General features: G+C 46.9%; 1 protein-coding gene across 1 annotated transcript; it reads right to left on the bottom strand.

Moving 5' to 3' along the window:
* Positions 1-3929: 3929 nt before the first annotated feature.
* On the bottom strand, positions 3930-12851 carry FBXO47 (F-box protein 47). The gene is made up of 10 exons (XM_013130222.3): positions 12680-12851; positions 12091-12261; positions 9319-9395; positions 8701-8778; positions 7598-7706; positions 6541-6717; positions 6310-6456; positions 5574-5716; positions 5020-5179; positions 3930-4084 (listed from the first exon to the last, which is right to left on the bottom strand). Exons 1-10 carry the CDS (start codon positions 12849-12851, stop codon positions 3963-3965), a joined length of 1356 nt encoding a protein of 451 aa, XP_012985676.1. The 3' UTR covers positions 3930-3962.

The raw sequence follows: 12851 nt of genomic DNA, 5'->3' as shown, positions 1-12851 counted from the left end.
TGTCCCATCAAGCTTGGATTTCGGGCATGGAACACGTCCTGGGAGGCAGGAGAAGGGGTGTTTGGGGTTCCTGCTGTTCAAGGCAGCCGAGCTCTTCCTGCTCAGGGCTGGACGGAGGGCACCAGGCTTTGTTTCCGAGCTCAGACCACCTCACCCCGGCTGCCTGCGGCTGCTGCTTCCTCCCCCCGGCTCCGGTGGCCCCTTTCCCGGTTGGAAAAGCTGCTGTTACCAGCACTGCAGCACAAACTGGTGCTTTTGTTCCCAAGAGGGAGAGAAATGAAACAGCTGCAGGGAGAAGCAAGGAGGGATCCTGGTGCCTCATTCTAAAGGAGGCAAAGGGGGGGGTTCTGTGGCTCTGTTGGCAACGGGGGGCTGCAGCCGCAGCCATTGCCCCCCATCCCTGGGAATGCTGCAGCTCTTGGGCCTGGCTCTGACCAGCATCTCCTCTCTCTTCCACAGCCACCACCGCTGCCTGCTCCATCTCCCACAGAAGCTTCTGGAAGAGCACAACCCCTCTGCGAGGAAACGGAGAGCTGGAGGATGGGAATGGGGTGGTGGGAGCCAAGGGACATCCTGCTGCCGAGACACGGGATGCTGCCGGTGCTGGACACAGCATCCCAAGGGATGCAGAAGGCCCTGCTCCCCCTCCCTGCCTGGCTTCCCTTGGGATGAGCACTTCCAAGGGTTTAGTGTTAGAAAATCCCTTCTGTTTTAAAACGAGAAATGTAAAATGTAGAAGGAAATGAAATAAAGAGGAATGAGAGGAGGGAGAGAACGCGGCCGATGCCAAACGCATCCTCCTGCATGGACTGGAGCATCCCTGAGCCGAGCACTGCCCGTGCCCCCCCCCTGGCTCCTCTCTTAGATAATCTCCCCATAGCAAAAAGGAACATCTTTAATAGGATGGAAATTCCCATGGGATGGAAAGAACATTTCAGAGCTTCAGTTCCCCCATCAGGAGAGGTCTGGGAAGGTGTTTGGGGCATCAGGAGGAATTTTCCTGTCCTTTTATGAGCTTTTTCCTGTCCTTTTACAACCCCCCCCATCCATCCCTGCTCCTACAGGCAGTCCCACGCTATCCTGTTCCCAGACTGGCAGTCTCATCCTCCTCAACGACAGAATAATCCCTGGTCTCCCCTGGGATTATTTTGCTGTTAAGCCATAAACACCTGAAATGTCCATGATGGGAAAAGCTGCTTCGTGGTTAACCATTCGTTAACCAGTGCACCAGGGGTGCAAGCAGGTGGGATCCCCATAGAACAGGCTGTGCAGGCACCAAAGTGGTCCTGGACCTGCAGAAGATGCTGTTTGCAGGAAGCAGAGGGATTTCAGAGCCTGGGAATGCTGGATGTGGTCGGTGCTGTCAGCTGAGCGCTTGACACGGTGATTTCCTGTTAGCAAAGCTCCAGAGGGAAAGCCCAAAAGTCCCAAGCGTGTCCTTGGGGTGCAGAGATCCGAGCCCTGGGGATGGGGAAAAGCCTCTCCTCGCTCCACCACCAAATATAGTCGAAAGTGGGAAGCTGGAAGTGTTCTGGGAGGGATTTCTTCAAGCATAAGTCATGTTCTCACCAACCTCCCCTCCGTGAGCCTGTATCTGATGTCAACATCTGCAGTGATTAAGAGAGAGTGAGGAAGGAGGAATGCGTGGAATGGAAACTCAGCTGAGTGTGAGACCAGGACCAGTCATTTGCTCTTACTCCAAGCTCTTCTCTCCCCTCCACGGGCCTTCCCCACCCACCAGCAGGGTGGAATAATCCCTTCCTCCCTGTCCCAAGCCAGCTGGTTCCATGCTGGAGGGTGAGGTGCAGAAGGATGGAGACCACCAGGCAGGAGAAGTGGCTGCAGCAGATGGGATCCAGGGCTCCACACTGGCACAGAGGGAATGTTGCTTCTCCTCCTGGGAGGGTTTCAGCTCAAATTTGGCAGCTTTTTCTCCTCCAAGCTCCTCTGGACCCAGGGTTTGTGCTAGCCCAGAGGTGTTCAATCACCAGAGCAGATCAGAGGGCGATGCTGGTGATACTGGCTTCAAGTCTGGTGCATTCCCAGTTCAAGCACAAGTGGTTTGGGGAGTCCTACTGGGGAGGGGGGGCTGAGCTTCAGTCCTCATCTGGTGGCAATGCTGGTGTACATATGGATGCTGCAGAAGCCAGCACTGAGCTGGGATGTGTGCAAGGAAAAGAGCAGTTAATAATGATTAATAACACCATCAATAACTCACAGTTGGCAGCTTTAGCACAACTGGGCCTGCAGCCTGGGGCTGCTGCCAGTGAATCAAACAGCTCCTCCTGGGCTGCTGTGCTGGCATGAGGGCATCCTTTGGGACAGGCTATTGCCACTGTGTCCCAGGAGAGGTAGGCAGGCGCTGGTGGGGGAGCTCCTCCAGCCTGGGGGTGCTTTGTGTCAGAGCAGTGACACACTGGAAACCCAGTGGAGCAGGAAGGTGCAGGATACTGTTATTAATCCATTATTCTGGAGTCCATCAACTATGATTTCTTAATGGTGATCCCTGTATGTAGAGCAGCGTGAATGATCCAGGCTGTAGCATTCCAGCACAGCAGCTCCTCAGCTGTATCTCTCTGTATGTGCTACCAGGAGTGTTTGCCTGCTAGTCTGAGTTCCTTAGGGATCAGTTTGGAGGCACTCAGTTCACTGACAAAGTCTTGGACAAAGAGCCCTTGCTTTTGGCTTACTTCAGACCGAGTTACACGTAGTTGTAGGGCGGTCGCAGGAATGCAGCGTGCTCTTGCTAACCTTCCAAGAGCAAGGAAAAAGGGATGTTGGGAGCGATTCTGCAGACACTCCTCTCACGAATGGTTTCACCTCTGCCATCTACCGGCACGCTGCAAGGATCCTCAGCAAATACATATGCCATCCTCATTCCTTAATGGAGTCAGATCCTGTCTGTAGTAGTATACTCACCACGTTGAAGGATCTTTAATGTGCAGGCTGTTGTCACTGATGGAATCAAGTGGGGGCAGATGCCTTCAAGTCGTCTGTTGCCTGCAGCTGAAGCACTTCCGAAGCTAAACGTGGGTCCCTGCAGCTAAAATCTGGTCCTGGAGGAGCACAGAAATGTTTGGGTGGAGAAGAGGCTCTTTAATCATCAGAGGAAAAACAGCCACGTTGTAAACAACACAGAGTAAAGTAAGTGCTCTTTATTGTGCATCACATAGGCTTGAAGGCAATACAGGAGAGAACCAAAACCTTTCCTAAGGAGCAAACATCTATGTACCTTAATGAAACAGTGATCTTAGCCTACATGGGTTTAACATGTCTCTTCAACTCAGCTAAGTCCTACAACAACCCTTCAACAGCTCAGTTCCCACACAAGACAGGGAGAGGGACCTGAAGTTTCTGTGCCTGTGGTTTGAAGGGGAATTGCTTTGCTTGATCAAAGCAGTGAAATGGCTTTCAGGAATCACCTCTTTCTGCTAAAGTGGGATGTGGAATATACAGAGTGCTTCTGCCCCGGGATGAAGAGTTAGTGAGAGAGACCTCTTCAGCATAGCTGCACTTCTCTACTTACGTCTGCCTCTTTCTCCTCCGATTCCCAAGGGAAAGCAAAATGGAAAGATTCAAGTATTTTTGGTTCTGAACTAAGATAACATTCTTCAATATGTGTGTGCCCCTCAAACGTGGAACCCGTGTCATTTTTATTGTGTATGCAAACATCCACAGTGGGAAAAGAATGCAGGGTATGTTCCCAAAGGAGAGGCCCCCACTGCCTTCCTCCGTGCTGCCACAGAGCAGCCAAAGGCCCAGAACTCCACTGCGAGGTCCCAGCAGCTCCATGAGCTCATTCCACAGGGCTGATGTGTCCCTGGCTCCTCCCACTGCCACTCCAGCTCCTACTGGAATGGAAGTTCCAGAAATAATTGGACACTGCTTTGAAAAATGCTTAGGAAAAAAATTCTTTGGAAAACCTCAGCAGGATTGGAGCAGATTCCGGCACCCCCGGAGCATCAGGCGGAGCTGCTGCTGGGGCTGACCATGCTCAGGTACAGGATTTCCTTATGGAAGTTCGCTTGTGCATTTACAAGGTGAAACAAGTTCAAGAAGCTGCTGTCCTCTTCGTCACGATCCCCTGCCAGAGCAAAGCAAAGCAGTTAGGAATGATCAGTGAAATGCAATTGCTTCTTGAAGCTAAGTCTTATTCCCTGTGTGCTTCCAGCAGCCTCTGCTTAGCTGTATGAGGCATCAGTTACTGCACCTGAGGGCAGCACAGCTGAGGAAGCACACTGGAGACTCTCCAGCATTCCCTCACCATTCCCGAAGATGGACAAGAGCAATTGTGCGTTGAGGCACAGGAGCAGGGGGTTCATCTCTCCAGCTTGTTACCATCAGCAGCCTGGAGGCTTTGTGGAGGCTGACAAGCTGTGGTACAGGGAGCAACTGCTCAGAGCCCGGGTTTAGGCTTAGCCCAGAAGGATCTTGGGCCCAATGCTTGGTGGGACCTGTTTTAGGAGAGTGTTGTTTCCGCTGTCCATGGCACTGGGAATATCTTAGGCAAGAGAGACTGGTTAAAATAAATGTCTCTCCCAGTTATCATAGGCTCCCAGCCTGGTTTGGGTTGGAAGGGACCTTAAAGCTCATCCAGTTCCAACCCCTGCCATGGGCAGGGACCCTTCCACTGGAGCAGCTGCTCCAAGCCCCTGTGTCCAACCTGGCCTTGAGCACTGCCAGGGATGGGGCAGCCACAGCTTCTCTGGGCACCCTGTGCCAGCGCCTCAGCACCCTCACAGGGAACAGCTTCTGCCTAAGAGCTCAGCTCAGTCTCTCCTGTTCTGGCAGGTTCAAGCCATTCCCCTTGGCCTGTCCCTACAGGCGCTTATCCAAGGCCCCTCTCCAGGTTTCTTGTCAGCCTTTCAAGGTATCGACACTTATGATTGATTATGACATTGATTTCATGATATCAAAGCACTTGAGGCAACCCCAGATTGCTCTGGTGGTGAGGGAAGAAGGAGGCCGAGATGCGGTGCCATGCTGACCTCGTTGCTCCCTACCCTGGTCAGTGCTTACCAGACAGCACTGCCTGGAGCATGTCGATGATGAGGTGAGCAAAGGCGTTCTCCAGACACTGCAGAAAGTAGTTTCTCTCCCCTGGAGTGCTGAAAACTTTGCAGACCTTCTGCATCATTTTTACTGCCCAGTCCATGCAGTACAGGTCCTTCTCACAGACCTGATGGACACGGGGAACATTAGAAACACACCTTTTATGGTGGGAACAAAACCACAGAGGGCAAGATTGAATCTGAGAATTAAGTGTTGATTCTAATGCATGTCTGTAGCCACGGCCTGGAAAATGAGGGGTTGTTCTCAGGACACAGAGGTGGTTGTTGTGGTTGGCATGCTAGTGGAGGAACTGCTCCACTTTTTGCTAGTGGTGCCTCTCCTCAAGGCCAGGCTTTGCAGTGGCTGCACAGGGACCAGAGGGTAAAAGAGCTCCCAAGACTCTGCCAGAACTTACTCTTGGTACATCAGAATAGATGGGGCAACAGTTTTCAAGTCTGGGAAAGCAAATCTGGGGGTAAAGAGACAAAAGGCCTGAGCATGCTCTGTTCAGGGGCACTCACCAAGGCCAGGAACACCATGAGCCTGGCTAGCTCAGCTACTCGCCCGTTCACAGCTTTACTGGCCAAGTATGTGAAGCAGATGTTGTTTCCACTCAGAATGAGCAGCCGAGCATTGTTCTCCATGAGCCACTCCCTTGGAACCACTGCAGGAACCAGAGAGGGTTACAGCCAGCTTTGAACAAAAGAAAGCAGTGCCACAAGAACCGCTCTGGATGACACGGGTCTATGAATCATTGGCTTTGAGAGTTAACCAGGATGTGGAGGGGATACCCTCTGGAATGCAGTTGCAGCAATGAAGTTCCTACCAGCTGTGCAGTTAGAGCTCTTCACAATAGCTTCCATGACACAACCTCACCCCAAACTAACTTTCAGTGTAGCTGTTAACATTGTTCCGTAGATTTTGGCTGGAACAAGCATGATGTTTTCAGCTTACACAGCTTGGACAATGTTTCCTCACTAATGGCTAGACAAGACTTGAATCTTAAAAGGTCTGCATGGGTTCTTAAAATACTTCACAATGGGGAAAGACAGCCTGGATTTGTCAGAAGTGCTGGGTTTCTCTGCTCCCCAGCTACTGCCTGGCTTCCATGTGTAATGGCTTTTCCAGTTATGCTGCAGCTACTGTGAGGAATATCACAATCAGCCTCCCAAGGCATCCGTGTGCTGGAAACTCACAGCCAAATTTTAGGCCATGAGTGTATAATCTTATGGATTAATGATAAAGGCAAAACCACACCTGACAACTCATCCACAAGACTGATGACATCGTCTGCTGTCCATTCTCTAGCTTCTGCATCATACAGCAGTTTAATGGCCTCTGCTAGACCTTTCAGGCTGGCTTCATCTGTTGGTCCTTGTATCATTTTCTGCCAAACCACGTGTCCTGAGCAATATATGAACCACAACTGCTGGTAAGAGACCAAGTAATTAAATGAACTCTGTGAATGAACCCCCCCAGACTACTCACCATCAAGAGAGGACACTGGCCCAAAGATGATGTACAGCAGGCGAGCTTGGTTAACCATGGGCCATGGCTTCAAAATCCGGGTCAGCCAGAACGCGGAGTCGCTGCGATGAATCCAGTGGTTCAACAAGACACTGCGACAGTACAACCTGATCCTCAGCTCCAGCTTCTGGGCACTTCCTGGGGCAGAAGAAGGTGGATATTATCAATCCTGTAAGCCTGGTGTGATACAGATGATCCCTTCTTTAATAGGAAGAAAAAGAAGGGTTTTCTTAAAGCTGCCCCAGAACATCTAGAGGGATTGAAGGAAATTCTGCCTCTTTTAGGTACGTTGCACTAATTCAAACCATAGAATCTACTGATGCAGCCTGTGGTACCTTTCTGCAGCAACTCATGTATGGTTCAAGGGCTCTCTCAGCTGGTTTTTGGTTTCTGGGGTTTGGCATCAGTAAGTGGAAGAGGAGGAACATGTGTATGTGGCTGCGGATAGTGTCCCACAGAAATACCCAGTCCTGTGCTTGCAACACAAGAATTTGAGAGGTATGTGCCACGTCACTGCTGTGTTTTAGAAACACTAAACGTGACTTTTTCCTGATTCCCTCTATTTCTGTGTTGGTTCCTTTCCTGTTGATTTCACTGGCAGTGGTGTACAGTCAGAAAGGTTCAAATCCATGTTAATATTCACATACATACATAACTTATGCATTGGTTCCATAATGGAATTATTCAAAACACCCAAATGCCTCTCAGGACAACTCTCTTCACTTTAGGATAGGTGTGAAAGACAAAAGCATTTATCTTTGCTGTTGGTGAGCAAAAAATAGCTCTATCCATCTATGTGAAGGCCAAGTATTTGCCTTCAAATGCCCATTTTCTGCCTAACATTGGAGCCAATAGAACGTACGTGAGTCTGTAAAGGGTTGGTGCTACAAGGCTTAGGAGAGTTAAAGCAGTCTCAATTCTAGACACATTTTGTTTGCAGTAATGGAGTTCCATTTTCTGCCTTCTCCTTGATAGTATGTTTCCATGTGGTAGGGCTTTTGTCTGCTTTGATGGTTACCTGGTTTGCTGCTCACAACTGTCTGTACTTTACGGGCTAAACTGCTCAGCTCCCAGAGGAAGTTAAAAACCCGGTGACACTCCAGTTCATCCCAGCCTGCTGTTAGGATCTGAAGGTTACAAAAGAGAGGGGGTAAAAATGAAGAGCTTGAGCCCTAGATGTCGATCACAATGCCATTTCTCCTATCACATCAATACAATCTGTCCTGCAGTTTCTCAGAAGAACAGGGAGGGAAGGTGTCATACCTGGAGTGTGGTGCTTGCACAGCGCCTTCCTTAGGAACAAAGGGCAACTATTGTCTGCTATAGAGGAGCTGTGCATTATGGCAGAGGTTGTGCTTAAGCTTAGTGCAGCCCAGAATCAAAAGCTGCCAATGGTGTCCCACATTCAGGGCCAAGATCTTAGTTTGGAACCTTATGTGGAGAAGTACAGAAAGGGATTTGCTACAAAGACAAATGTCCCAGCACAAATAATTATCTGTAGCTCTTAAACACAGAAAGATAGTACAGGTTCTGGTATTATCAAAGCCTTTCATGCTGCATATGGATAGAACACCTGTAACACAAGTTTCTAAGACTTAAATGCTTTTTAAATGGGCTCAGGGTGCCTGTTCTTTTAAGAGAGGACTTCTTTAGGTATTTTGCTTTACAGTTACTCTCCAGTAAAGCCTCCACTATGGCAATTCCAGCATTTCACTGTCGAACATCTCAAGTAGTGTTAAAAAGTCCAGCCCGGGGTGTTTTACTGCCTCTTTGCAATCACAGTAGTCATTACAGTAAATAAGCCTCTTGAGCTGTGAATTTGAAGCTGTGTAATCAAATGCTCCCCTTCTCCCATATTATCTTAGATAATAAATGGCTAATCAAGATCCAGACTGTTTGGCAGTGAAATCCAAACCAAGGAATTCTCAAGTCAAATCAGCAACTTTAACAACCAGAAAGGAAATTCAGGGAACGGTGTGAATAAATACCTTCCCCTACATCCCAAGGCTCAAAACCATCTTAAATGTCCCAATAGCTTCCAAAACCACAGATTAATTTAGAAAACTACCTTGTTTTTCTTTTCTATTTGGGATACTTGCCTTGTCTCCATAGATACTGTACCTGTAAAAATACCCCATAGCACTGTAATCCCAAACAATGCAGAGGACTTGGACAACCACTAAGCTTGAAACAGGAAACCTGGAAGTGCAAAACAGTTGTGATTTATCTGGCTGGAAGCTAATTCCTGTGATTGATTGAAAATTCTCTGTGCTGCCTGTGGACATCAATACTGATTCAAAAGACTCAGAGAACTCCCTGATTGTATAAGGAAACAAATGATAGACCCTACATCAAGGCTCAGCTTTAGCTTAACTGTGGTCAAAACGGTGTGCAAATGGTCTCTAAGATGAGCAGCCCTGTCTCCAGGAGAGTGCCATTCCTGGAAGAGCTGTGCTCTTCCACTGCAACATTTCTAGTAGTCCACAAAGTGAAGAGAAGCTGAAACCCACTGCTCTTGGAATATGAAATCTCTGCAGCACAGCCTTGGTCTAGGCTGGCTTAGGCTTTTCTCTTGTTAAAGAGAGACTGGTTTCAAATCAATAAATTCATTACATAGTAGTAATAAGCTCCAGCAAAGGGACAGTAAAAGGCATCATTCAACTAATAAGTGCTTCATAGAAATGGTGTTGTAAGTGCAAGGGGCAATTAGAAACAGTAGTGAAAGGACCATGAACTTACTCCTGAAAGAACCTTGTGTATGTACTTCAGCCTCTCTTTAGTAGGCAGGAGAAGGGTGCATCTTTTAAGCAACAATCCTGTGAGCAGAACAAACACGTACATGTTGTCAGTACAGCCACGCAGCAGAGATGCTCCTGAAGGAGCAAAAGTGCTCCCATCACGTGTATCCACACACCATCCAGAAAAACTGCTGTGAGGCAACAAGAGCAGCACAAAGAGTAATGTGTGCTTTGGAGAAGAGGTGCACACTCTTGTAACAGACATCTTTTACTAGAGAAATGTTGTCAGGGCTTCCTACGCCATAACTTGTTTATTGTGTTGTTGTAAAATCCCCGTTAGCCACAGTTGGAGCCCTATAAAAATAACTCTATTGGTTTTAGAATTACAGCAGTTAAAAATACTGGAAATAAATGGTACTCGTTGCACCTCTTCTAACAGCTCCCTGGGGAATGCTGTTTTCCCCTTCCGTCATGGAAAGACGAGCTTCCCAAATGGTTTTCAAGAGAGCCACATGCTCTAAAAGGAAAAGATTCTAAACTGTGTGAATGTAAAACATAGCTAAGGGGTAGAATTCATTTTCCTCTACAGGGCTGAAATGGTCTGTTTAGGATGTCCAAGTCTGGAGTGCATTATAGTGTGGAACAGCTACTCTACTGATACAAAAGGGGTTACCAGCTCCCTCTTCAAAACCTTTTACCAGAACTATATATATGTATATATATACTTAATCAATCAAGAAATCCATAGAAAAGCATGTACTTTGCACTTTTCTGGGGGAGGAAGAAAAGAGGAAACCTTTTTTGTCTGAATTGTCTGTCTCCCAAATAACACACAGCTTCTCCAATGTCAAAAAGTACTTTCTGCATTCACTGTGGTTCTAAAGTGACTCTTTCTTTATCAGGGTGTGAGCATTCCTGTGTGATAGACATCATTCATTCATCAGCCCATGACAGCGTCCAAAGCTCAATCAAGTCAATTTGCTATGGGCTATAATAGGCTTTAGAGAGATGTCCCAGACAGGCATCAGCAGGGGGAATTCTGGTGGGTGAAAGGGTTGAGCAGAAGGTGCTGCTCCTGGGTTTGCTCAGCAGAATCCCCTCTGTGCAGAAGGACATTTAGAACTCGAGTCCATTTTAAACCATGGCTGGGATTCTGACCCCATTATAAGCACTGGGAGATTTTACTGTGCACTTGAGTGGAGCCAGACCCCTGTGAGGTTAAGTGATATTTATGTACAGCCCCTGCTCAGGCTCTCTGAATGGCAATGAGTTTTTCCCATTGTATCCAGTCTTTTCTGCTGTAAAGTGAATATTGATTTTGCAGCTGACCTCTGGACATGAACATACTCTCGAGCCTTCCACTGATGACACAGATATTGCCAATGATCTTTATCTTTTGAGCATGACATTGGTTTACTACTAGGCCTACTATAGTGTTCACACCTACGTGCAAATCCCAAGTTGCCATTTTGTGTGTGTCAAAATAATTTTGACATTTATTTTTAGGTTTTTTTTAAAGAATTGTAGGTTTTCAGGCTTCATTTTAAAAATACACCACTAATTTAAGGTACCTCAGAACCTACAAAGATTGCTTACAGTAGGGGGTCTTTGGTCTAAATGACTTTAACAGTGTTCCTTTGCCTTTATTTAATGTCTTAAGTTCAAACTCTACTTATAATTCCACATCTAACCATGGCATCATTTTATTCTGCTGTCAAATAAACCATCAGAGAGGTAACAATAAATAGCTGTGGATCAAATCATGTTTTAATTTCATTTTCTTCTCTGGTAGAATGCCTTGGAATGAATTAGAATCAGTGTGCTTTAAACATTAGCAGAAAAAAAGCAAATGGGTTTAGATTTGAGGCTGCACAATGCTCCTCCTTACCACAGAACCCAGGTCATTCTCATCTAGCTTTCTATTAGCCATGCCACAAGAGGTCTGAGCAGCTGGAACAAAGAACATGTGAGTCTTTTCACCCAGAAAGAGCTTGATTAGCACACAGGACACCATGACAGCCAAAGCACAGACATTTTCACATTGCCCTTAAGCTAAGAGTGAGAGGAAAATGCTTTCTCCATCCCTTTTTGTGTCTGAACTCTGAGCCAGAGCTGCCAAAGAGGACTGTAATCGCTGACAACTGAGAGAACATTTTTGTGACGAGCATACTTCTTTCCTAAGAAGCGGAATGTGCTCTGCAATCCATCTCAAGGAGACTGTCAAGCAGCCTTCCCGATGGCAACTGTCCTTGGTCACTTTAGAGTTAGGCTGGGTTTAAGTGCTGTGGCTGCATTTCCCACACTGAGGAATGTGAGCTACTCCAGAGTGCTCCAGGAAGGCAGCCTGAGCAGCCACATTCCTTCCTTCAGGCAGTGTGGGGCCTGGGAGCCTGGGTTCCTGCTGCAGTTTCCAGTGCTCGTGGCCAAACAATCTATATTTGGAAACACCTACTACTGAGAGCTGGTCCTCTGCCCAACCCCTGCCTGCCATTTCATAGGGGGGGAAATAAAACCCGACAGAGAGAAGGCAGAATATACAGTATTTTTTCCATAACTAAGAGGCTTTGGAATCATTTCAGGTAATTCCTCCCACCTCCCCTGACCAGTTAATGGAGCAGGCTATTTGGCACTGGGAGACACTTCACTTTCAGAGGGAGCTGCACAAATGATTTGGGCTGTATCTTCAGCATTTTACTGATCAATGCAGAAAACAGAAGAAACCTTTTAACTGAGCTCAGTTCTGTAATCGTTACCATTTGCATTAAAGGATCACCTAGAGATTTGTAGTGCTCTAAAATATAGGATCCTTCTCCCTTGCCAGGTAGCTCAAGGTTATGGAAGTCTCGCAGTAAGAGCCTTTGGTTTCCTGCTGAGGTTGAGATGTAATTCATAAGGTGGTTGCTGATGGTTTTCGACACCATGCTCAGCATGCTGATATCCTTCACTGAAAAGGCAAAACCCAATATACTTGTAATTCTCCACAGCAAGCAAAAGGTTAGTCAATAACTTTATCTTCCTCAAAAATAGGCCAAGATATAAGAATTACCTCATATATACCAAAATCTAATTATTTTATCTCTTTTGCCAACAAACTGTAGTCATTAGAAATGGAGAGATCTAAGGAATACTTTTCACACATGATAGGCAAAACCCACTTCAAATAATTATTCATTAGCCTTTACATTTTTGGTCATTTGGTTCTGCATACATAAAAGCTGAAAATTCAGAGAATAACTCACATCAAATGGCTTCACCCAGGTAAAAGCTAAACCACTTTAAATAAGAATGGTGTTTTCTAAACGGGAAAACTTTGTGGTAATCTTCAGACACTGGAAGTGAGACTTTTCTGATCAGATTCTCACCTGAAAGATAATTCAATAGCATTTGAAAGATCTCTAGTGGAAGTGTTTGAAAATATCCAAGTGTTTCCAGAGCTTGGGAATCTGTGTCCGAGGGGTGTCTGGAGCGACGGGTGCTGCGCCTGTATTTCTGATTAGGAATAGAGGTGTAGCTGGTCCCTGGGGTGGAGGTCAT

The sequence above is a fragment of the Melopsittacus undulatus genome, chromosome 17 (assembly GCF_012275295.1).
Source record: "Melopsittacus undulatus isolate bMelUnd1 chromosome 17, bMelUnd1.mat.Z, whole genome shotgun sequence".
NCBI classification, from domain to species: Eukaryota; Metazoa; Chordata; class Aves; order Psittaciformes; family Psittaculidae; genus Melopsittacus; species Melopsittacus undulatus.
The sequence above is the reverse complement of the archived record's forward strand: the minus strand, read 5'-3'. Positions and strand labels throughout refer to the sequence as shown.

Coding starts and splice junctions, on each gene's coding strand:
- FBXO47 (XM_013130222.3), bottom strand. CDS start 12,851: ATGACCTCCACCCCAGGGACCAGCTACACCTCTATTCCTAATCAGAAA. Junction 6,718..7,597: donor AGTTGTGAGCAGCAAACCAG/GTAACCATCAAA, acceptor CTTCTGCCCCAG/GAAGTGCCCAGAAGCTGGAG. Junction 5,180..5,573: donor TCATGGTGTTCCTGGCCTTG/GTGAGTGCCCCT, acceptor CGTGTCCATCAG/GTCTGTGAGAAGGACCTGTA.